The 27275-nt window shown below is 34.5% G+C and overlaps 1 protein-coding gene across 1 annotated transcript in view; it reads right to left on the reverse strand.

The window, feature by feature from the left end:
* Positions 1-508: 508 nt before the first annotated feature.
* Positions 509-27275, reverse strand: part of LOC145692593 (uncharacterized) — a 56991-nt gene continuing 30224 nt past the window's right edge. The window contains exons 7-12 of the mRNA XM_081767913.1: positions 26785-26940; positions 26156-26335; positions 21727-21849; positions 16337-16421; positions 6309-6594; positions 509-561 (exon numbers count right to left, since the gene is read on the reverse strand). Of these exons, the coding sequence (XP_081624039.1) occupies positions 509-561; positions 6309-6594; positions 16337-16421; positions 21727-21849; positions 26156-26335; positions 26785-26940 (883 nt within the window). The remainder of the gene's footprint in view (positions 562-6308; positions 6595-16336; positions 16422-21726; positions 21850-26155; positions 26336-26784; positions 26941-27275) is intronic.

Here is a 27275-nt window from a genome sequence, read left to right on the forward strand (position 1 = left end):
TCTGCAATTAGATACATACCTCGAAACTCTGGAATCCTTTTAAATTTAAATATTCTCATATTCCGAATCAAACGCGAGACCCTGTACACTACAAGTTTACGAGTAATTCCCTGTACTGTACCGAACATGCCTTCTATATAATCATGACCACAATTTCTAATATAATCTTCCCTATTTAAGAATATTTGTAGCTGCAATGTTATCAAAACAGTGGCATTTATCGCTTCTATATCATCACTGTTTCCAAAATAATCTGAGGTGTCTCAGTGGTAGAGCGCTATATCAGGCCCCTGCTTCTATTTCCGGCGAAGAACATTTTCGGTGGTGAACATTTTCTCTGTGGGTTTTCTCGGACTACTCCCATTTCCTCCCACATTATCATTCTAGAAATGCTTCCATCATAATTTTCTTGTCTTAATAATCAGTATCTATTAACCTGAAGAGCATAAACTTGGTAAGTTCAACTGAAAGATTTCATTTTATTTCTTTCAAAATGACCTAAAACATCTCACTGAAACATTAAAGGATGAGGGTCAATAACGGTATCTTCTCTGACAATTTCTAAAAAATAAAATGAATACTACAGTAATTCTAATTACCCTTGTTAAATATACAATATACCTACGTAACGATGCTATAAATATTTGTTTCGCGCTTTGCATATGTAGGTTTATTTTAGTCCCAAACTCGAGTAGTTGGAGGAAATTGCGAAACATTGCTGACTTTTCGTTAGTCTCGCGCTTGTTAAACCATGAGCGTAACGTTGATACCATATCTTCTTTATATAATATAACAAGCATATAACAACACATAAGATATACAAATAACAAAGTGTATCACGATTGAACTCACACTAAAAAAAGCGTATCAGTAGGTAGTTGCTGCACTGACGTCATGTAAGAGAAAGTTGCCTGTGAAGACCATACGAAATCACATTTGATCTCACGGAGTTTGCATTTATGATAGAAAGAAGGTTTGAACTATCTCAATTTCAATCTTGTATCTTGAAAACTAGGGACGGGAGAATTTTTTGAAAGTCTGAAGTTTACCCATATATATATATATATATATATATATATATATATATATATATATATATATATATATTAGAGTGGTCCTTATTTATATGGGCAAAAATAAAGTTAGGAATTTCCTTGGACTCACCCCCTAAAATGGTTCCATATGGGACAAAATTAAGCCAGGAGAAAAATTAGATCCATTCAATAATTTTAAAAGGTGCCCCAAAAGACCTAAAATTTTGAATGCGTTTACAATACATAGTATATGGGGAAAAACTAGAATAAACTCTTGTAATTTACAAACGGCTTAAGGGAATGGAAAGATATCTTGGATAATGGAACTAGAGGAAATGACCAACCTAATTTTGTATAGCGTTATTATGGCAGCCATCTTAAAGTCCGCCATCTTGAATTCAGGTCAAAATTTTCAAATAGGAAGAGGGTCATGTTACATATTATTTTGAGATGGCGTTTACCCTGAAGCACGAATCTTGTATTCTTTTCAAGCTACCAGTAATCTTGTAAGAGTTATTACGTCTGAAAAACGAAATGCTTCCATGTAATGTTATTTATTGTAGTTATAGACCACAGATTCGTAAGAATTTTGGAAGTATTTTACATAAACTGGAAGCAAACTGCTAGAGAAAGTTAAATCTTTGTTTCCCCATGAACTACCAATAAGTTTTTCCATCAAGATGATTCATAGACCATTATGAGGAAAAACAAAAAATGTAACATGGAAGAAATTGAAATATCCCTCATTTATGTAGTACTGTAGCTTTGGGGTAAGCTTTCAATAGGTTTTCAATCTTATATACTACACAGTTCACTTTTGTCACATCTAGGAAAAGATTATCTATGAGAATTCACTATATGCAAAATAAACTTTTTCGGATACTCATTTTTCGTAAAAACGATGTTGTAATCTTCTGTTAGTTTCACTCGCCTCTCTGCTGCATCTTACGGAGATGAATTCCGTCTATTGTCTTTATTGTCTTTCCTTGAAGATAGTCATTGTTATCTGACCATGAAATCGGATCATACTCAAGAAACCCTTTGGGTATTTTAAATCTCACAAGAAAAAATTGTTTGTTGTATCAAAATCACTGATCTCTCTTTTCGCTAGGATTTTTATGATATTATCCTTGCGTCAAGCCTCTTTGCTGCTTCACGGTCTCTCCTTACAGTTTTAATTCTTTCAACCAATTTTTGTTTTTCCACTATGTTAACTTCATCATCAAAAAACTCCAATGCTACGTATTCCTCCTTCAAGTACCAGAGATGCCGAAAAACATTTAGAAAGAGCCACTTCAGATAATTCATTATCTATTTGCCTATAACTGTACAAAGCTTTCAAAAATTGCAGGTCTTGTAATGGTGAATGGGATACTTGATCACATTTAAATCAAGCTTGGACATATAGTTGTATCAGAAAAAATCCTGCATTCCGAAGACCCGTTTCTACTTGCTTCGTTAAACGAAAATGTTGGCGAAAGAGAAATACTTTTTAACAATATATTGCTTTTCCCATCTACCTTGCATGGTGAATTGCTCCAGGCAAACGAAAGAAAACTCTTCGAGGAGGTATGCCATCCAAGAATGTCAGTTCTAAAAATTTACTGTAATCTTCTCTGCGGTGTCCTGCTTCTACAAGTTTGATAGCAAAATTCAATACTTCATTTCTTACATCTGAAATGTTGTTCCTTACGTCATTATCATCATCAATTCTGGAATAAAGTTAGTACAATCTATTTTAGACCAATCGTGCTGAAAATGCTTAAATAGGGGAACGTCCGGTCCAGATGCAAACGAAACACAACACTTGTCAAATACACATTTTAAAACCAATTCATAAATGTAGTGTCTACAAGGAAAGTATAGAAGATCATTTTGGAGCATCTGCTCTAGCAGAATGAAAGCACCGTTACCATGACACATATTCCAGGGAATAGTGTGACAACAAACTGCCTGCACGAACTTTACCAAGTTCCATTCTTCAAGCTAATGAACTGTAGTAGAAATAATATGTTCGTTCTCCTCTTCATGATGACAAACTGAGAACACCAATTAGCCTCTCATGAGCATCTCCTGTAATAAATATTGATAACCCGTCGATAGTCTCTCTACCAGTCAAATTCGGCAGTAGTTTTCCGTCTCATTGCACACCTAACGCACTTGATGCACTCCGAAATTGTTTTTGTGGTCTTATGCAACTTCGCTACGGATTTTCTCTCAGCATCGATGCATATTTATTACTAGTTCCTTTACATTATGGCCAAATGTTTCTGCCGTCGCTGTCAGAATATGAATTCTCGTTCTATCAGTGGACTTATATCGATCAAGAGCAGCAACCTGTCTTGGAGTTTTAAAATTAGTTTTTCCCCTTTTACATCTCTTGCAGGGTCCGGGCGCACACAGGCACATATTTACATTTTATCTTACATACTCAACTGGGTTTTCCTCTTCATTTCTTGAAATGCTTACCTCTGTGTATTTTGCTGTAAAATTCATACAAATCATTTTCAGAAGTGCATTTTTCTTTTGCGTTCCTCTTTCTAATGAAGCCGCACATATCCCTCTTGTTCTTTTCGAGCCAAACTCATGTCTTTACATTTAGTTGTGTAAGAGTTATTACTTGTGAAAAAGAGAGATATTTTCACAGGTGATAATTCTTAGACGATTAAAGCTATCGTTAAAATAGTGCCAGATTTGTGTTTCTGGTGAAACGCCACCTCAAAACGATATGTCACATGACCCTCTTCCTATTTAAAAATTTCGATCTGAATCCAAAATGGCAAACTTCAAGATGGCCGCTGTGACAATACTATACAACATTAGGTGTGTTTCCTCTTCTAGTTCCATTATCCAGGGTATTTTTGCATTCCCTTAAGCCGTTTCTAAATTAAAGATTTTATTCCAGATTTTTCCCATATATTATGTACTGTAATCTGATTCAAAATTTTAGTTCGCTTGCGGCACCATTTAATATTATTCAATGAAGCTAATTTTTCTTCTGGATTAATTTAGTCCCACATGGAACCATTTTAGGTGGTGAGACCAAAGAAATTCGGAAATCAAAAATTAAGGACCACCCTAATATATATATATATATATATATATATATATATATATATATATATATATATATATATATATATATATATATATATTTCAAAATGTACTCCGTCATTACTATTTAACCTAGAGTCATGGATCAAACATCATTTTCTTAAGTATAACGAGCCCTTTCCAACGGTACTACCCGCATGTCCGTATGGTACACGTGACCCGGAAAATTCGGGAAAAACCCGGATTTTTTAAAAATTACCACAAAACTATTTTGCTCTTCTGGCCCGGTCCTGCGTTCACGTAGGGATATGAGTCTCTTTTCTTTTAAAAATATGTTGTTATATATATAATACGTGTGCAAAATGTCAATCTTTCATCTTGAGAACAGTGATCGGAAAAATGTTGAAAATATTTGCCTTAGAGTCATTTTCATCAGTATAACAACTATTTCTAACGGTACGATTCACATCTCCGCATTATTTATCTGAACGGGAAAAATCGGGAAAAAACTGAATTTTTCTGAGAAAATCACCCCCTCGGAACATTTGCACCCCTCTGTCTCGGCCCCGTATCAAAAATAACTGAAGAAAAATGAAATGAAATCTTTAGTTCTACGTCCCATGATTATGCCGGTTAGGCTGAAGAAGACTGTGATAATGAGAAATGAATGAAATTGTGGAATGAAGTAAGTGGGATGAAGCAGGAGAACCCCGAAAAGACACACGAGCACAGTGTTTGCCCACCACAAAGTCCACATGGCGCGAATTGGGGTTGAACCAGGGCCCCAAGCACCGGAGGTGAACTCTCTACCACTGAGCCACCGCGCCTCCATAAAAATTGAGAAATTCCCCAACGTACACACAAGCGTTGTACAAAGCTTCAATCTGATATCTTGAAAATTAAAGGCGTGAAACATTTTCGAAAATTTGCCTTAAGAAAGAAATAAGAATTCACTATCCTCCGCCCCCACATGGCGCTGCCAAGTTGATCATCCGGTTCCAAAATACATCTGTGGTGTTCCTTGGTCAATCCTTGACTTGACCAATAAAGTAATCCGGTAAACGTATCTGTTACAGAACCTAAGTATGCACTCAAAGGCGACACTACGCCATGGTATAAAAATATACTATAAATCCTGAAAGGGAAAAGGGTAAACGAAGGAAAACTCTAGAACAGGTGATGCCGAATACACACATACCCATAATTGGCGAGTTTGTTTGAAATACTTGTGTTATGCGCAATGCTTTTCGACCTTCTTGTATCTCAAGTGATATGGAAGATAAAATCATCGCCGAACTAATGATAACCTTGGTGAACAAATACTAGTAGAAACCAAAAACTGGAAAAATTCAAAGAGTATTTGATACAAGATGTCTGTTGACACTTCAATAGATTTCTCAAGATTGACTGTTAGAGAGTTGAGCGACATGACGCTTATGGTGTATCGAATTAAGGAGGCCAAGTCCTATACAGAGAAGCATTTGAGTAAATTGGGTCTTTATGTACTATTTGTTTACAAACAGCGCCATGATATTGTTCGTGTCCAACTAAAATCACATTAAACGTCTTCCCAAATACGCAACGCATGGATTCAGTAACACAATGGTGTTCCACTTTCAATACGTGGCTGCTGTTGTGAACGCAAAGTTGGTGTACAGGTGATTGGGTGTTGTGAACATACAGCCCCTGCATTCTGGTATTTGGATTACCAAAGATATTTACAAGCACGCCTCCTATATCATTAATGCTGACGTTTCTCATTTGTCTGAGAGTGCAGAAAGCTGTGACGAGGAGTCAGACTAATTACTGCGTAGGTTTTCTCATAATCTATTTGGTTATCGTACAAACCACAGACATGTTTTACGCTTTTGGGATTTGTTGCACTAAGAATTTTTCAGTGTATTCAGGTAAGTTATTATAAATTCTTGGCTTTAGTTTGTATATATTTTTATACTAACGATTCTACTGTATAAATACATAACTCAGAATGTTAACTCCTTAGAGCCAAACACTTCCTCTTATGGATCCTCATCCTTTAACATGGCATTTCATGAACGTACGCAATATGAACATCATTGATGTAACATTTTCAAATTTATCCGTCACGTTCAGTCCAATCTGGACATTATTGAAACATTTTTTCAGTTTCAAAAATGTCAACAAAATGTGACATATTCAAAGTATATATTGGATACATTGTATACCAGAAAAAGTTAATACCTGTTGTGTGTCCAATTAATTTGTCAGTACAATTACATTCCTTCATTTTCTTTTCAGTGATGCATTGGGATATACAAGCGTTATAACTGTAATATTTAAAAGCCCATAATCCTTCCGTTTCCTCGGGAAATCTACATTTTCTGGACTCAATTGGTATTACATGTACTTCTTCGTCTGCAACTTCTTCGGTAACCTTTACATGAAGATATGCTCTTTTGGTGAACACATCCCTAAGACCAACAAACTGCTTCATCATATTCACATCTTCTTGGGATATTACTCTACCCTGAAATGGATGGAAAAATATCAATAAGCTTATTCTGAATTTATATATGAAATTCATAATAAATTGCATAAAAATTAGTGCTGTCTAATGAATAACCTAATGCTGTGACAGTATTCTTATCAATAATTATCTAATAATAAAAATGTACGTTTGAAAGATGAGTGGTTATTTATTTTACCTCAAAAGTATTGTACATCATATACTATATCATAATAAAAAGAAATCTAGGAAGACGAGCAACTTATTTAATAAATATGACATTGGAGCAACTTCCTAGTAGAATAAAGGGGGTTCATCAAAATTTTTTTAAAAATTTTCCCACGGGAACGTGCCCTCGACGCAGTTGCTAAGCTAGTATACGTAAGTTCATGCTCACGGACATCTACTAACTATAGAAACAAGATGAAATATGCCTTTTTTCTTATTATTCTTCGCCTTCTCGTCTTGTATTGGGTAGTTATTTGAACCACCAGCTCCGCCATCTCCTGCGAAGCTAAAAACGGGAGCTTCTCATAGCATTGGGTAGCTCTTTTGGACCCCTACACGTCCTGGTTACTCCTGCGAAACTAAGCACGGAAGCTTTTTATAGCATTTCATAAAGTTTTAACAATGTAGGATGGAAATTTGCGTTTTCCTCTTCTTTTTCGTCTTCTCGTCTTGTATTGGGTAACTATTTTGGACCCCTGCGTCTCTCGCGAAGATCGTGATTTGATCTTTGATCGAAATGATCTTAGTTACCAAGGGAGCAATTGCTATGTGATATAGTATTGTATGTTGATTGGGTTTGGGTCCCATGTAGTAACGATGGTCAACATCGTGTCCGTGGGTTTTCATGAGTTTTCGTATTTGGTGCACCGGGTCTTTAGATTGATTCCCGAACAAAGTAAACTTATGATCGACAATGTTGTGTAGGTCGGTTTTCACGCACTACTCCCATATTATTATTCTACGAATTAGTCAATCATTATTTTTCCTTAATCATCCGTCTCCCTTAGCAGAATGGACATAATCGTGGGACGTTAAACTGACATATTTTCTTTGCAGCACCGGGACTATTTGAGGCATGTATCAAGAGTTTAAACTGTAATACAAACAAGTGAAGTGCGTTTAAATTTCAATGCTCTCCCTCTGGAAATCGAACTTGGGACCATGTTCACCACAAATGCGTGCTAGATATTAGACCAGCTTTAAAGGCTAAAAAAAGAAGTGTTTTATTAGTAGTAGCCGAAGCCTTTGGCTTACTGTACGCTATATGTTAAAATTGCTTAACTGTACGTTCAAATTGTTTGCATTTAACTTTTTAAGTTTGTTCACTAACTTGTGGACATAATGCTCCCTAAAGGCATATATGTGTACTTTCTCAGCTAGAATCGAACTTAGGGAGGAACTAGAATAGAACTATTATTTCATGTAAGTACTAAAGGTAGATGCATTAATCAGAATAGTACTCGATTTAATTTATCGAAGTTTTGTAGCTTCGCTAACTCACGATTAAGATCCTGTGCACAAAATCCATTCTGGTGGGAGCTGGGATCGATTTTGGTACTTCACTATGTATAGTTGAATATATTCGTGGGACGTTCATCTTCAAGTTAATTTGAAATATATAGATTTTCGACAGACTTCCACATCAGATTGAGCATGGTCTAATAACGGAAGCTTCTCTTAGCATTTCGTAATATTTTGAGAACGTAGGAGGAAAATTTGTATATTCAAGTTTTACCAGGGGGGCTTTTGTAGCCGTATTCCCATAGAAATGAATGTAGTTGGTATACGACTTTCCCAAGTCTTGATGTGAAAGGTGTTATGTTAATAACTACATCAACGAAAACTAATGATCTCTGTAATGATGAGCCGTGACGAGAAGGTTTTCTTGAAATATATTCCCAACTAATTAAAATCACTTATGCAGAGAACCCCCAAGATCAAATTATGCCAACGAATTTGTGTTGAATCCGTGATAAGATATTTATGGAAACATATTCCCATAGTATGATGCTATGATTATTAGTATTCAAGTCACTTTTGCAGATCGACCAAGCATCAAATTACGTTAATCGAGCTTAAGAAAGATGTGTTATTGGTTTCATGTGTAATCGAACGCCCCGAGAAAAACTATGAACACGATGTTGTTCACCATAAATTTAATCCAACTCGAGGTGAGCACTCTACCACTGAGCCTCAGTGTCCACATATAGATTCGACTTTTATTTCAAAAAAGCTTCGAAAAAAATATATCACTTTTGAAGATAGACAAAATATGAAATTACGTTAATCGAGCTGAGAAAAGATATGTTAGTGGTTGTATGCATGTATAATTGAACTACCTAATGCTGAACAAAGTGATATTAAAACGTAAAAAAGAAACTATGGTTTGCTTTCACGGTTTAGAGTTTTATTAGCCCTTGCATGAAGAAAGAATTTCACGTATATTGCACTTCGCATTGATTTTCGTTTCACGACAGAAAGGATCGAATTAACTTATGTCTTAAAACATTCAATGCTTTCTCACCGAGAATAGCACCCGACTTGGGTGAACTAGTGTTGAGTACGAGTCTTGGATGTTTCTGTATTATCTCGAATATTGTAGTACATGATATTCATCGTTCGAAGCTCCTCATTTCGAATCATTATAATGCTTTCAAGTCTTCAATGCACGTACCCCCACCCTCGTCCCTCGGAAGCTTCTCATAGGATTGGGTAGCTATTTTGGACACCCCACACAGACCTCGTCCCTCTTGCGAAGCTAAGAACGTTTTTCCCCTCTCACCGCAGCCCATTCAAGCGTTTTAACATTGGTCGTACCCCCTACTGAAACGCCTGTAGGTTATGAACTGAAGTTGTGATATTCAATGACCGCAGATTCCCACCTGACTGTAAAATTGACCTTAGTTGCTAAGATGAATATTGTATTTCATAATTTTTTGGAAAACGTGGGATGAGAAACCGTATATGCAGATGCAGTTTCGCAACACATTCCCATAGAAAACGATGAAACATGAATTATGTAATATGTTAGTAATTGAAATCATGAAACATGCTGTTGCTAAGTGTTAGGACCCTCTGTGAGAAAAGTTTCGCCCTGGGAACATTTCCTGAGCGTTGGGTTGCTAAGATCAATATTGTGGTTTATGATTTTTGATGATTGTGTTGAAGCTGTGATTAAATATTTTTTCGAAACACATTGCAATAGGAACCGATACTATGATTAGTATTCAAAATCACTTTTGCGGATAGGCCAAGTATGAAATTACGTTAATCGAGCTTAGGAAAGACGTGTTAATAGTTGTATGTACAATCAAACTCCCTAATGCTGAACAAAATGGTATTAAAAAATATGTTTTCCTTTCAACGGGAATCGAGCTTTGGACTGTGTGTATGACACCTGCGCTAACCACTAGAGCACCAAATTTTCAGCGGTAATCGATTAGCCTTGGGTCCCATGTAGTATAGTATACGATATTCATCGTTCGAAGCTCTTCATTCCGTAGCATTATAATGTTTTCAAGTATGAATGCTCTCTCTCTCTCTCTCTCTCTCTCTCTCTCTCTCTCTCTCCCTCTTTCATCGAGAATCGAACCCGGACCCCATGTAAGTAAACATGTGTTAATGGGTATGTGTATAACGGAACTCGTTAATGCTGATCAAAGCAGTATTGAAACGTAAAGAAAGAAATATGCTTTCAACGCGAAGCAAGTGAATGTCGTTAGAAGATGCCTTCTACTTCATGAAAATTAAAAGCTGGCAGAACTGCGCTGAATTATAGGGAAAAACGTAAGGAAAACCCTTGAGTTACTGCATACATATAGCTTTGGCTTACGTACAGTTATAGCATAAACGGAGACAATTTTTAAGAAACCTAATTCTTCAGAATTACACGGAATTATAGTTTAATTACGCTGCATCAGCTGAGGGGGCTGTACGAAGATGCGAAAAGTAAAGGAATTCGAACCACTATGAAAGTTCATGTATTTGATAAGATGCCTCTTCATAAGACGTTGTCGTCGTTTTCTTCGATTTCATGTAATGCAAGATTAGATTGAGGTTTGTAAGCTAATTCCTTGTATCACGTTGCAAGAAGAGAGTTTGTGTGAAAGAAGAAGAAGAATACAATATCATATCATTTCCGAGTGCGAACGAGTAATAAACATATCTCGCTTTTGAGAACTGTCCTTATCATATAATGAACTGTGATGGATACATTCATTCACAGAGAGGTATGACGGCGTTACGAATAACTTTTCTTGGTATTTCAAATTCTGTAAGAATGTTATACAACGTTTCCCACATAATCGAGTCTTAGGCCTTTCTCAAGTTAATAAATAATTGATATGCCTGTATATAGCATTAGCACTTTTTTGAGTATAAGTTTAGTTGTAACTTTAATGTAATAAATCTTTGTACTCATGATGAGCAAATTATCTCATTACACTCTCCGTTGGCTTAGTTGCAAATTTCATTATTTACGCAATTCAACTTATTCATATTTCGTTTACGATTTACTTTCTATGTGATCAAAGAAATGGCCTTGTTAGTGTGATTTGTTAGGATATCATGTTCTCAGAATATGCTCAGGAGAATTGATGAGCTTAAAATTTTTTATCCTGTGTGAGTGTGTTAAGTTTTGTCTCTCATGAAGAGAGTGCTTGATTATATCCTCAGAGAGTTGCATTGGGTACCTAGTTTGGACCCCCACTCAACACTCGTCCCTCCTGGGAGTAATTGCACGAACACGATGCATTTTCAAATTTGAGACGATACAGAATCATCCGAGACTTATGGACAACACTAGTTCACAAAAGTTTTATATCTCAAATACTGTTTCAATGTTATATGAGTCATGTATAAAAACTATAAATTAATAAAGTAATTGTACGAACACGATGAATAACTCGCGTGAACTCGGGACCAAGAGCGTGAGACGTTTCGAAATACATCACATTTTATTTATAAATGTGACTGCTGATAAGCATCTAATGGAAACGTAAGGATGTATTAATTCCGAAGTAGATATATTTTTTTAATTTACAGGTGGAATTAAAAACATTTCATTTTTCTTTTCAAATTTTGAAGAATCAACATTTGCGAGTCTTTCATATGATCCATGGATAAGCAAGTCTGTAGTGATAGATATAAGATAAATACTAACAATTTATGCAAACTTTTGCAGCCAGAGAAAAAGAACGACAAAGTTATGAAGCTAAATATCTCATATTAATCTTGTTTAATACTTACAACCAGAGACGTGAACAGAAATTCCTTTCGATGAAGGAGGTGTCCACATTAGACAAAATTTACATAAAAGTCCGAATGTTAAGGAATGATAGGAGTCGGACCTTGAACACACCTTTTTATCACAACAAACGAAGAACAGGAATGAACATGAATTGTACCTCAAATGTAGTGTACGGCCTCGGGTTCAATGCCGGCTCCCTTCTAATGAGCTTTGTGGTGTACATTCATCGTGTGTGAATGGGTAACGTTTGATTCTATTCCATAGAGTTTTTTCATAACTTTTTCTTATTCAAACATGCAGAAAATAGGTTATTACTTATTTAAATGTTTCTTTTGTCATTCCTACTATATCTTTGTTTTTAAATCACGTTCACATTTTATGTCTTATCTAATAACTACCGAGATATAAAAGTAAAAACAAAATGTACAAATGCAGGGATTGATGGACTTGCTAGGAAGATCTAAAGCTGAAACCTCAAAATACTATTACTCGGGTAAACTAGTATTCCCAATGAATCTAGAAACTTCTCGGTACGAAAACGGAAGTCTCGAATCGACAAGTACATTTTCAAACTCGAGACGATACAGAAACATCTGAGACTTATGGACAACACTAGTTCACCCAAATTTTGTATCTTAAATACTGTTTTAATGTTATATGAGTCATGTATAAAAACTATAAATTGATAAAGTAATTGTACGAACACGATGAATTACATTTCTCAAGGTTTGGTTTGAAAATACCTAATCACTGTACAATACACTACAATAATAAATGCATCACCGTCTATATATTCTTTTATCACACCCTTCATGGACCTCTAAGAAAGTGAAGGGATACTAATAACTTCTAGATGAAATCAGGACAGATATTTTGTACTTAAATTTCCAAAACGAGACGAGACGACAAAAGCTGCGAAAGGATACTAATAACTTCTAGATGAAATCAAGGCATATATTCCGTACTTAAATTTCCCAAATGAGATGAGGCGACAAAAGTTTTGAGAATGGAGGCGAGATAGAATACTTCGAGAAGCAAGATCAGCCGAGACTTCTACAAAAATTTATGAGTAGGCGCAGTGTCGAAGTGACCTTCATGATGGGAGTCATAGAAGAGGGCTCCATTCTGTTTGCACTGTTATAAATTAAGGCAAAAATTATTCTCAAAATTCGGATGATGCCCGCAAAATCAGGTAATATGCCAACCCTACTTGGAAGCGCAGGAAATCGCTTACAATTTTTGCTTTCCATTCTACATTTCTATAGTTCTCTCTTATGATCTTATTACGAACATTCATATAGTTCTACATTTAATCTTGTTTTCCTTAATAATTACTTATGATACCACCTCGGAAATCGAACCCAGGATCAAGATGAGACTTTTCTAAAGTAATTGTTATTTGTGATTAGGAGGTCGATTCTCTACTGAATACGCAAGATCTTGAGGGCTCTCTCGTTTCGTGCACTTTCATTATCATCATAATGTATTTTAACCTATTATGCATAAATGTTTGATAGAGTGTCCACATTGCAAATCGATCCCGGTACATAGTTTTGAATAAATAGAATGAACGAATGAAGGATGATAAAGAAAACGAAATATTATAAAATGAAAGATAAGTTAACTTTGAGTTAGTTATGTACGTATACAAGGTCTGTTACTTTATTGGTAGAGCGATTACCTGTCCTATTAGAGATGTTTCTTCCGTCTCTCTTTAAGTTATTAAAAACAGTCTTCCTTGCTTTGATTTCACAAAGTATGAATAAAAATGAATTTGAAAATTTCAGGGACATGATAGCTCAGTGCTAGATTGCTCGCCTATGCTATTAGAGATCTGTAAATGTATTTTCTTCTTGTTTCATTCGAGGATTCGTAATGAAGAGAAAAAAATTTCTCGCTTCATTTGGATTCTGAAAAGCTTTTTAGCTTGGTTAGATGATATTGTAAAGAGAGATGCTTGTTCCTTGTCTCTTTAAGTTTATAAAAACCAACTTTTTTCTTTAGTTTGAGTTCACAAAGCATGTATGTGTAAGGGACACGCTAAATCATTGGTAGAACGTTCACATTTGTTCCCTCCAGAAATCTTAATTAACGCTTGCAAGGATATGTGTTTAAAAGTATATACGGAAAAAAAACTAAATGCATGGAAGCTAGGCGGGATTGTACTAGTACTGTATTTTATGGATGCGTTAAAATACCAAATAATACTTTAGACAAAACGGTTACTTTCAAATGTCTAGGATCACGTGTAAATTAACCCTGTATTAACTGAAAACAGGGATTTCATGTTATTAATCAGTTAAATATCTTTTGCCGCCACATACTTATCACTAAACCACTATTATACTATGGTGAGAATATAACCTAAAGATTGTTGTTGACAATACAATTTCTCATTTACATAGAAGAATATTGCACTTAAATCATGAGTATTGAGTCCTGGAGTTTAATGGACCCCTTTGGTATTTAGGGTCAGTATTATTTTATGTAATTCTAATGGTTAACGTTCAAAGTATAGCGGGAAGTCTCTTATGTTGGACCGACTGAAGCGATCTTCCAGCCAGGTCATCGATTCCACGTCTTGCAATAGCAAAGAAGTAAATCCTTACTCTGTCAATCTAGTCCTGATCATGAAGCATTGTGATTTCAGAAAGTAAGTTATCGACCGCAGCAGGAAGTATTCAGAACTATCAAAGTCAAGACCGTATCCAAGGTGTTGTAACATTTCGATGCCATTAAGGACATGCATATTTTGTTGTGTTTTTCAAGGGTAATGTGAGTTTGTGTTATACTCTTGCAGCCGGATGCGCTTTGTGTCCACACTCTATATTTAGCATAATGCGGCATACATTCTCTTCAACTGTTAGAATAATGATTGACATTGATCGCACTAAAGTTAGAAATGAGTTTGAACTAAACTACAATAAGTGGTTACCACACAGAGATCATGATTTTCTGCTTGACATGTTCCTCTTGAGCAACGTCATCGTGAAGTTGGGCCTCAACTCACCAATACTTGTGCGCATTCAAACCTCAGACTACATTCATTTTTCGACGAATGTAACAATTCGATTAAAAAATCCACGTTACATACATCTTCAAACTCTTATCGCCAAATATCCACACTCCAGTCGCCCCAAATGGTGTCAACTAATGTGGCATAACAAGGCAACTTCTGGAAAGTCTTCCAAGATTTGAACGTAAAGCCCTACAGTGAACTGGGACATCTCAAATTTTTTGGAAATTTTCTTGTGTTGGCGGAATTATTTTCTGTTATAGAGTGTCTGTTACCTCAGAATATATTACACTGTGACGGCCGAATGTATGATGATCTTTGACGTTTATACAATCTTCAAGGATTTTCTGCAACGAATAACTTATTGTGTTGTAGTCACTGATACTTCCATTTAAGAATGGGAAATTATTTAGAACTGCTGCTTTGTCGTTATGCACGAGTGCAAGTTCACAAAGACAAATATTGCATATTAGATGTTTTCGAACACTTATCGTTCCTGCGAAATAGTAGGTTTCGTGTAACATATTACGCTTGTCACAACCGCCTTCTTACGAGATAGGCGTTGTGCTTAAGGTCAATCGTGTCGTACACCCTTCGCTTCTCGAGTTGTGGAAATATTGCATGACTTCTGAGCTAGCCTTGTAGTCACATAGTTAGCTAGTTATTTTACATTCCTTTAGTCTTTACATTTCCAGATACAAGTTTTAATAAAGTTTTTTTTTTCAATTTATTTTGTAATTCTCTGCCGTTGTTTGCAAAATTAATTATGCTAATAGTAACGAAGTATGGATTTCTTCACCGTCATTTATCTCTGCATAGACAATATATAATGATATGGTATTTGTAAACTAAAATGTACAAAATTAACTCTTCGCTGTTCACAAATTAATCTATTAACTTGGTTCCTCAAGCATCTATGACCCAAATATTATTATAAGAAAAGATATGAAAATTATAAGAAGACAAAAAGGTTTTCACAGAATCCAATGTTATTTACAGAAAATTATAAAGCATATTACGTACGCTCACGATAGAAATGAAACCAAATGTGCTATTGTTATAACATATTTAAGTAGTTTCTTTTCTTATTTGTTAATAGTTATCACTCGACTTACGTGAATCCTAGACAGTCAGACGTAGAAATTTCCACGTTTACTTTATATTTTAAATACTTTTTGAGTATGAATTTATTGTGTTTCTGACTTATTTGACTTATTCTGTTCACTGACTTATTTGGCACAGGTTTGAAATTTATTACACATTGATAAAAGGGTAAATGAATTGCCATGGAAAACAGAAGATCAACTAATGAAATCAGAGTTCTTTTTTTTTTTCTATTGTAGACTAAGATCTTTATAAATATGTATATATTTAGTGAAATCTGTATATATAATGAAGACCGAGTCAAACTAAATACTAAATAAATTTCTATACTATATGTTGCTACTTAATTAAGGCTACGTGATAAGTTTTATAACATAACGACATACCGTAGATATCGTTGCATTCACTAATTCCAAATTTTCGACTGTTATTGTCTCGCCAATGTGGAGTTCAATATCCATTGCTGATACCCTGAAATATAAAATTTAGAAACGTGTGTTTCTACCGTTAACGTTTTTTGGTCAGTATGCATTTTTATTCAGTTACTGTACATTAATTATACAATTTAATGTTAAAGAGAAAACATTATAAAAGTAAAAAACAGTTTATACACACGCACATAAATTAACAATTTCTCTGAAATTCAACTTGAATGTAGTAAATCATACATTCAATGATGTTTAGTTACTAAAGACCGAACAACGATAAACAATTGAAGCGCCTAGTCTGAAAAGTCGCCACATCCATTTCGCTTTGCTTCCAATAATCTCGCATAACACGTAGTGAAGCTCCATATAAGTTACACGCGTACAAAGTCCGACATATGAAATAGTTTTTTTAGTATGGAATATTAAGCTTTTAAATAAAATTCTGTTTCCATGGAATTCCTTTAAATCAAACTTCTGGCGAGCGATATATAACTCAATTTTGGATTTAAAAAAATGAATTTCGCAGCTTTTAATACTAGAAGCCACAATTGTCGTGTACTTTATGATGCACTGCCACAGAAGAGTGGTCCAATGTTCCGGAAACTTAACAAGGTTGGCTGCTAAAAAAGAAAAATTGAATCCTTAGCCTGGAACTCTTACAAACAACACTGATCAGCTGTAAGAGGATATGGAAATTTAAAAGTATAATAAAATATTTTTTATTCACTTGAACGAAATAATAACTTAAAGAAATATCATATACATATATGTAGTACTAGCATGATTATAATTAGGAGCCAACACAATGCTAAAATTTTATGTACAATTTGTTCTTTTAAAGAAATAAAGGGCAGAATAGTTTACAATATAGATGAAGATTTTACATAAACGCTAAAATTTATAGTTCCCTATAAAGGAATTCTCCTATAGGAATATACTCTCCTATATTTACAGAGCTTTGAAAAGTAGTGCTGCAGGAAGATAGACACGAAAAAATGGAGCAAAAGCCGAAGATGTTTTGAAATAGATAGAAGAGAAGAGGATATTTTTAGCCAGCATCTTTCGTAGGAAGGCCACCTCTATTAAGCACATCTTGTGAAGAAATGTTCTCCTTCATACCGCCATAGAAGGAAAGATGGAAGGAAAGGAAGGAAAGAAAAACATAAGTGATCGAATAAAATAAAAAATAGAGGGCAATATTGGAAGTTAAAAGAGGAAGCTGAATATCCAGAAATTTAAAAGAAATAATTCCAGGCTCAAAATTGAAAATAAAAATCAATAGTTTCAGAACCTGCCGGAAGGCAGAATACTTTTCTACTACTACTACTGCTGCTGCTACTACTATTACCAATAATAATAATACTAACAGTAGTAAAGGAATTTAAAAATGTTTGTCAAGGGAGTGGAACCCAAAACTCTCATGCAAATTGCAAACCTAATTGCTTGTTCTAAACTTAAGTCCATTCACTTTTTCAGACAATAAGACATTTGGAACATATGAGAAAATTTTCAAAAATTATTGAAATCACTAAATTGTTAGTTATCGTTATATATTTAACGATATATAACTAACTCCAACTAAGATTACTTTGATTTTCAACAAATCAGCGAAGAACAATCTCTTGAGCAATGTATTATTTCTTTTGAGGTCAAATTACCTCTAAAACTATTAACTCTCTATTCCACTTAATCTTCTAACAATTTTGTAACAATTTTGTTAATTTTCAATAGTTTTAAAATAATCTTGAGATATATATGTGATTGGCACAATAACCCGTTTACACGAACAAATATTAAAAAAAATAGTTCATGCTCAGGACGTTTATGCCCGCCGACAAAAATTTCGGTATTTCTTATATAAATCTGAACATTACAATGTCTTACTGACTACCTTAAATTATTCTACTAGTAGTGAACCCTTTTCACAAATACAATGCTTTTAAACAATCAATAATATTGATAAATAAGAAAACGTGCGCAAGGTTTATTTCACACAAAATTTGATTTCTACACTCCTTAAAATGTATACGATTATTTCGTTCTTTATTCCTTTATGGGAAATACTTGAGATAAGAGAAGAAACTTCATGTAATTCCTAATGACTTTTTAAAGAATGAACTTTGCCAGACTAGATTTGTGAGTTAACTAGCTGCAAAGAATGCATACCTAACTGGATGAAAAATGTAATATACTAGCAACGCAAAAAATTGATAAGGAAAGATTCACCTAAACTCTGTCGGTCTTCAGCAGCCTCTGGAAAGAGTTACACAACACAACACACATGCATCTATTTGCGCAGGTTATCTCTCATTTTACCTAGTAACAGTCAGTGTCACATTCTTAAGCACTTTGTACCATTCTCATATTCCATCATTCTTCCCCCTTTATCAGATGAGAACTTATACACATGAAACAGAACCTTACAACGAAAACAATAACCCGAATCTAAAACTCTGAATAAGATTTTTTCTTGTCATTTCTCAGGCTTAATTCTTTTCTTCCGTTCGTACCATCTATGCCTCAGAAAGTCCATCTTTTCCTGCATGAACTTCTGCTTCTTGAACAACCCGATAAGTTCATCTCGATCTTGCCGTTGTTCCGGCAAAAAAAAATGTTCTTCGGCGCTTCCCTAGAATTACACTTGGTATTCCTTCTGTCAGTAGTCTTCCGTCTTTCAAGTGTCCCACTTGGAATATTCAGCCACTTTCGCCAATCATGTTTAAATCGCTTCTTTCCTTCATGTTGATCAGACGTAGACGCTTGTTGAATTCCATCTTTTGCCTCCTCAGTCACGTCCTCAGAAAATATTTGATCTAACTGCTTTTGATTAGCAATATTCTTTCCTTCTTCAGTCTTCCTGCCTTTTTCAACGATGATGGCGACCCTATAGTATGTTCGTCCATTCTATTAGATTGTGTAAGATTCTTAATATCTTCTACTACGCCTAAGTTGTTAGAATATCTTCTTGGTTTGGATCGCACTCTATTATTGGTTGAGTTAGTGTATGGTTTCTCGTTAGCTGGCGTCTCACGCAGAAAACAACCGACCTCATCACCCTCGATATATTTATGATATTTAAAAGCTGGATTAAGTCTTTTGGCTAGACACGCTCGAGCCAGATGACCAAAAAATAAGCAACGATGACATCTTTTGTTTTTAGCTGGGCAAACTTTGTTTCCATGTGCTCTACAACATCTTTTGCATACATGAGCTGTTGCAATATTTGGTATAATATGTCCTGTGTAGCTGAACCCTTAATTATCGTTTGAGACACCATGCTTTGACATTATTCTCTGTTTTAGGACTGAAATTTCTTCTTTTAACAATGCTATCTGCACGTCTCGTTCCTCCAGTTCCGCTGCCATCCATCGTTTTGTAACAAAATCTAAGGATTTGTATTTTTCTTCATATGCTGCTGAAAACGTAGCTCCGTTACCCTACCGACTGCCCCATTGTTAATCTATTTGACTCTATCCAAACAAAGAGACAGGAAGATCAGTTCTATGATCTTTTGCGTTACAAAAAGTGTATGACTATCGTGACACTACCAAAACTCATCAATAACCACAAAAGACAATATCTTGTTAAATCTCTTTATTTTTAATCTATACCTTGACTATCTTCTGAATCTTTCAACTCTACATCATTCATAAATTAATTATCTTAGCATATCATTCCAATATTTATAGTATTTCTAACATTTATAATCTTCTGAATAATCTTGAATCACAAGATCAAACCATCTTCAAAGCTCTATCTAATATGCATTCTATTTGCACAGGTTATCTCTCATTTTACCTAGTAACAGTCAGTGTCACATTCTTAAGCACTTTGTACCATTCTCATATTCCATCAAGACCATTACTACCGAGTTGTACTTGCTGCAGTTGGAACGTGTATAATATCTACTGCAACAGAAGAAGCAAGGTTTGTGTAATCGTTAAGAAATTATGTACGTGCACAACAACCTCCTGAAACCACATGTAGGAAGGACAACTAGGGATAGCATTTGCGATTTTGCTGGTAGACATGTCCATCCACCATATGTTACAGAAATATAAATTATCACCTCCTCCTACTTCAGTCTATAAGCTATCCTGCGAAATCCTTCAACAATGAGGAAAACGTTTGGCATGCACTCATATACTTGTATTTTTCTTGCATTCAAAATGCAAGTTGGTTGCCAGGGAATCCCGAAGATGGGCTTTTTTCTAGTTTCCCAGTAAAATGTCTGGAAACGGTTTTTTATGATTTGTGTTAGTTTTGGGGCTAAATAGGCAATTATGGTACTTTTAGTTATACTCGTAGAGGACCTACCTATCCTCCTTTCTACCTATTTCTGAACCAATAGTAACTTGATTTAGTGCTATTATGCATAATGCACCTGAATGTTCATTAAAAACCGTTCATTCTTATTAGAAAGCACTATTTGTTTTATTAGCTCTAAGGAGGAAGATTTTCTATATTTAACTTCAGAACGCCCGCCAGCGATGACGCGATTGTTCCGCCCACTGTGTGACAATAACATATGCATTTTTGTTGTTGTTGTTGTTGTTGTTGTTGTAAATTTCTTCTTCCAGAGAAAATAGTGTTTTAGAGGGATCAGTTATTTTTAATAAAATGGTAATTTAATGAATCTGATTTTATAATAGTAACATTCACAAAATAATGTACTTTTACTTATTGAAGAAAAAATAAAAATATTTAGTATCGCGAATAAGAAGTATGCGAATTCTTCCTTTATATTATATATTATAGAATGCACATACTTTTTGTAATAAGTACCTTATATGATTACTCTTTTGTAATAGTATCCAGGCTCAGTAGCTTCATATTTATTTTCGAATTTCTCAATAACCATACATGTTTCGGTGACATAAAATTTTGAATTCTTCTATCTTTAGTCGAAGTTAAAGTCATGAACATATTGAGTTGGTAAGGGTAATAGATTTGGTAAGGCCCTAGTTGCCGTTTACGTTACAAAAATAGCTTGCCCGGACAAGGAAAAATCGATGTAGAAGTAAAATGCAGCAAGGCTAATTTTAAAGAATATTCAGAGATTGTAAGAAAAATGTTTAAATAAAAAATGTAATAAAATTAAAAACAAAATAATTGTAAATATAAAAAATAAAGAGACTGGCTACCGACAAAGGTTACTAAGATACTTAACACTTAGTGCCGTGTGTTGTATGCCTCGTTTTCTTAAGACCATGAAGAGCAATAACTACTTTCATAACCTTGAATAATCTAGCTCTTGGCACTATAAAATAACTACATGCTTCAAACAAATAAAAATAATTAATTATGTCTACAAATCTATGGATGAACATAACATGTATTTGTCTTACCTCGTTTGTTTCGAATTGAAATAGTAGCAGTTAAACCCTGGTGACGGTAAGAGTTCAATGTGTGAACAGCAGTTAAATCTAACCCCGTTTACTTGGCACTCTAAGAAAACTTCTTCACATGGACTAATTTAATACAAAAAAGAGAAGTATATACAATTACATGCAAACAATTTTTATGGGGTATATTTCTGTTAATTATTTATGTTAATAGTTTAATGGTGCTAATTTTACATAATAAAAACTTGCAACACGTATAGTGTGAAAATTAATAAAGGTTTCCTACTAACATTGAATTGCTATTCATTGTTCCTTTTTGCAGGAAACAAAAAAATAAAGCATTATTGAATAGATATGTAACCTATGAAAAGAACCAGTAATGAAGAATACACGGAACAACATTGATTCATGTTAATGAACAGAATATTGATTGTTATTAATATCAAACTTATGTGAATCACGTGAAAATTGCAATGTATCTTATTAGGACCGGAAATTTCTAATCAACAATGGTTTATAAATGTAATAATCAAGTGATAAAATTATTTCAATATTTCCTGTACTACTTGTAATTAGTACCTCTAATAGCCCAGATGAGGTAATGTTTTCATTATAGAATTGTGCAAATACTACATAAGTTACAGACTTTACTATTTATAACTTTTAATATACATTGATATAAATTACACCCATCCTCATTTATTTTATCTTACTCTCTGCTGTAGCCGACAAGAGAAGCCTGACTCAGGTACAAATTCCAATTTCTTGTTATGCTCTAATATAAAAATTCCTATACTTAATGTCGCTCTCTATTCCTTCAAGATATTGGAAATGGCTCGCGTTAAATCAAGTGTCCGTTTTCTTCTACAGTCCAATGATTCGTACTTATCGTTCTTAGTTCAGATACATCATAGTGTACAATCTTTTGTTTACAAGCTGAACTACTTCAACCGGGTCAATATATTCAATTGAAATGAATTTCGTTTTGTAAAACTGAATGCTTTCATTGTCATGTGATTGGTCTTTTGCTATATAATTGTATTACCCTGTAAGTGTGTTTATTTCCTTGCGACAATTTTATGAAGTTCCTTCGTGTAGTTTCTCATTGTACCTGAATGGAGTATTCTCAAAAAGTAAGCACTTATGTTTCGTTACATTTCCACTAACCGCTACGTTTCCACCATCTCCATCGTTATCTTTTTATAAAGAATTATGTAAAACTGTTACTTTTCTTAAAGAGTATTTTCGCTAGTTTACTTAGCATCCAATTATACTTATCTTAAAATAACTCTATCGTATTGCACCATTAATCAAGCTAATGTGTTCACTCGTATACAAATTGCACGTTTTATTCTTGCTTTTAATAGTGCTCTTGTTCTCTGGTCTTTTTTTAATAATATATACCTTTGGAATCTTACAAATTCATATAACACTATAAAAAGTAACCAAGAAGGTTTTGTCGCTTTTTGTGGAGTTATGTGTTCCATTGGGCACAACACTTTGAGTAAGACGGTCAGTTGTTGGTGTGGGCATATACAACATACTAAATGGCTGCAGCAGTTCAGTTACCTCGTGAACTTCCACAAGATCAGAGTGAATATGAGACTTCTACAGAGCGTCATAAGGCGTGTATGTTGTATGACTTCAAACTGGAGTCAAACGCCGCTTCAACGGGGCAAATCATACGCCAGGCCTATGGTGAGGGTATTGTGAGTACGCGGACAGTCCAGCTGTGGCTTAACAAGTTTAAGGACGGTGACGAAACAATCGAAAACGCACCACGTGCCAGAACACCAACTCATTTATAAAATGGAAATCTTCACTTGGGAAGCAGTACATGTTGGGTCTATTGGTCCACATGATTTGACTGTGGGTCAGAAGCCAACGTGAACAGGCAGCTGTGTTTCTTTGCTCTATCGTCTGAGGAAGAAGCCATTTCTGGACAGAGTATTGACATGTGATGAGAAATGAATCTTATACGAAGCTCCACGGCGCCGTCAATGGGTCCACATTATTTGACTCTGGGTCTGAAGGCAACGCGAGCGGACACCTGTGTTACTTTCCTGTCTCATCTGAGGAAGGAGCCATTTCTGGACAGAGTGTTCATGCATTGGGGAGAGCATAAATGCAACTGTGAACTGTCAGCAATTAAGCCGTTTTCAAGAAAAATTTAAAGCCAGCACTTCTGAATCGCAAATAGGTCCTCCTCTTGCAGAACAAGTTAAGCTCCATGTGGTTAGCATTACCTGGAACACCATTCTACGCCTTGGATGTAAAACAGTATTGCAACACCTATACTCCCAGACTTACACCTTCCGATTATTCCTTGTTCCATTGCTTGGACAAAGCCTTTGAGGACGTAAGTTAAAATCCCTAGTAGAGGTGCAAAATGCACTTTATACCTTCTTCGCTTCACAGCCCACCTAGTTCTACCGCGATGGAATCCATGGCTTTCCAGAAAGTTGGTAGAAGGTCGTCTATGCTGATGGGGACTATTTTTAATCTCCCAGGTGTCATAACGATTTTTGAACGTGATGGGAAATCCGACAGAAGGTTTTGGTTACCTTATTCACTCCTTCTATTCTTTGTCCTTACGACACTTATTCTAAATATCCATCACTTTTTCTTTAACTAGTCAACCACATACTAGTATTAACCTCTGCCTAGTACACCATGTACATTCTTCCGTGATGTTTCTTGCTAGCATGTTACCTAAATTTATTCAGTTCTGAAGTGCTTCTATTACCTACGTACTATGGTACACATGCTTCAGATGTGTGTGATGTATTTATTTTGAATTTTCTTTGTTAGCCTTCATGTTATTCTGCTACGAAATGTGTCTTAATCCTCCCGAGTCTACATATTTAATTGGCTTAACTTGCAGAGTAACACACTTGCCCTAAATAACAGCAAGTAGTTTGATCATTACTGGAACGGCCATTTCAATCATTTTGTAGAGATAGTTCCTCATTATAATATCTGCTTTCAAACAACCTCCAAGTCGTTAAAATTTTGTCTCCTGTGTTCAGTGTTTAATTTTGAATCTCACCAGTTGACCTACAATTAATGTAGCGTATTAATTAGTTTATGTCGTGCACTGATCTCTATCCCTCCGCAATAAGTTATTATAATTTGCAGACATAATTAATAAACACGATTTTGTAAAAGATAATTTTGGGTTGCAATAAGAGGACTGTATCACCTTTGTGTCAGAAGTGTCAATCCTCGACACCATTCAGGATGCTTCTTTCACACGCCAAGCAAGTTTCACTAGAAACAGTAGCACTGATTTGTAATAATCGGTGTCTGAATTGCTACATCTATTTTCTTCAACAGCAGATATCTCATTGACAGATAAATATGTACTATGGAACGCAAAAGTGTTTTCAATCCATAAAGTGTATTTAGAATACCTGGTAGAGCTTGTATCATATTAGTAATGGTTAATTGTGCACTCTTTCACTGCAGGTGCTCCACATCTCACGTTCTTATATATTTCATACCATGAGGACTCCTACTATGAAGATTGTTGCATTAATATTATTCTTTGATACATACTTGCAAAATGTAAGAAATAATAAATATAAGAGCATATTTGGCATTATTTGACAATATTAGTCACGTTGTGTTGAATAAATATGTTTTTCTTTCGTGTGTTATCGCTTATATTCGAGAGAACATTAACTGCTAGTAATAGTTAGTTCTTTGAAGTTTCTTTTACTCAAATGTTTGTCTCAGTTTTATTGTTGGTATTGTGCAAGAGGTTTTCTGTTTTCATACTTTGTTATTATTTTACAAAACTCTTTCAGATTTACAAGATTGTTTTCTTATTTTATATACTTCTTTGATGATTTCATATGCTATATAAAGTTTTTAGATAATATATTTTTCATTGTTTCGTTAAAGTTGGAAGATATTTGAAGCAATCTTTACCCATACGCTTAGAACTGATTTACTCATGAAATACCAAAGACAATCAATATAAAAGATATGTAAATCGCTTGAGTGGCAAGTATATTGTACCAAAACTTTATATATTGCAGGAGTGGAATTTGAAGTCCAATGTATCATGAACATGGAGATTAAAGTTGCGTTGTCAGCCATAATCATAACTTTGTAGTTTGTAGTTTTATAATTTAATGTTTACAAAATTATTTTAAGCAGGTACCAAGTATAAGGGAATGGAAGCATTAGTCCATTTGTCCAATTTCTGGATTTATACCACTTCGCATCCAACCGCTCCATTTCATATATCTTGCTAACAAGGATACTAATACATGGGTATAAGAAACAATTGACACATATTAGATGCTGTAAAATGTTGTATGCGTAATGTAATTAAAGTTGTGTTGAAGAATAGATAAATTTAGTTTATAAGGATGAAAGTAAACAGAATTTGAAGAAAATGTGTGTTTATAATTAAAAAACTCACATTAAAGAATACTGAGCATCAATACGGCAAGTGCAAATAGTTGGTAGAGTTGTTTTGAAAAGGTTGTCATTCCTCTCCATAATATATGACACTGCATTGTTACTATAGCTGTACAATAATGATTTAGCTGCCATCAAACTTGCTGTTGCAAAGATTATCCACACTGAAATCCAGAATATTCTGAAAGGAGAACATATCAAATATTTAGGATGATTATAGATGAATCATCGGGTTTGAAAGTGTTGCACTGAAGTAGGTGTATACAACATATAATAAGGAATTAAAAATATAGAGAGAAAGCTATCCAAATATCAGATGCTGTTGTAAATTTCAGAGGGGAGAATACACATTTACTTATTTCGTCACATAATACAAACGGAAAGAATGTTAATTTAGGACTCAGTGTGAGTTATTTTTTTCAATATTATAGCCTACCAAGTGACATGTAAAATACAGTACTGTTAATATTTTGTATAGTAACAATCGTATATTATATGACACCTGATAGATGATACGATTTGCAAAAAAAAACTCCTCAGTCCTAAGTTAACATTCCGTTTTTGGTTCAGTGTGTAAAGTATTAGAGTTTAATAAAATAGGGAAATAACATTACATCTCTACGGGCATACCTTAACATTCTATTTGGAGCTTTCCAAATATATTTTACACCATCCATAGAACTTTGTGTCAGATACTCTTCTAATATTGTCTTGACATAAGATGAAAGTGAAGATAATAAATTCTGCCATTTTATTTTCCTGCTCCTCTTGATGCAAGCATGATCTCTAAAAATATGGCATTATCTGAATGAGTTAAAAACTAAGTATATACATTTATATTATATATGTTTCACAAAACAGTAAAGCTAGTTTACGTTCTCTGATTTCAGATTCTAAGATCTTGATATATTGATTACTTAGACTTTATTACGGACATCAGAAGCAGACTAATGTTTCATCCATGCTAACGTCAATGACTACTAGAATCTGTGCATTTTAAGTTGACACTAAGAATTAAAAACTAAGGTGTATATCTAAAGGAATGAAAATTAAGACAAATCGCTAAAATTATAAAGGAATATATATACCTAGGTATAATAAGACACACAACATAGACAATA

This window comes from Thermobia domestica, chromosome 8 (assembly GCF_964235325.1).
Source record: "Thermobia domestica chromosome 8, izTheDome1.hap1.1, whole genome shotgun sequence".
Lineage (NCBI taxonomy): Eukaryota > Metazoa > Arthropoda > Insecta > Zygentoma > Lepismatidae > Thermobia > Thermobia domestica.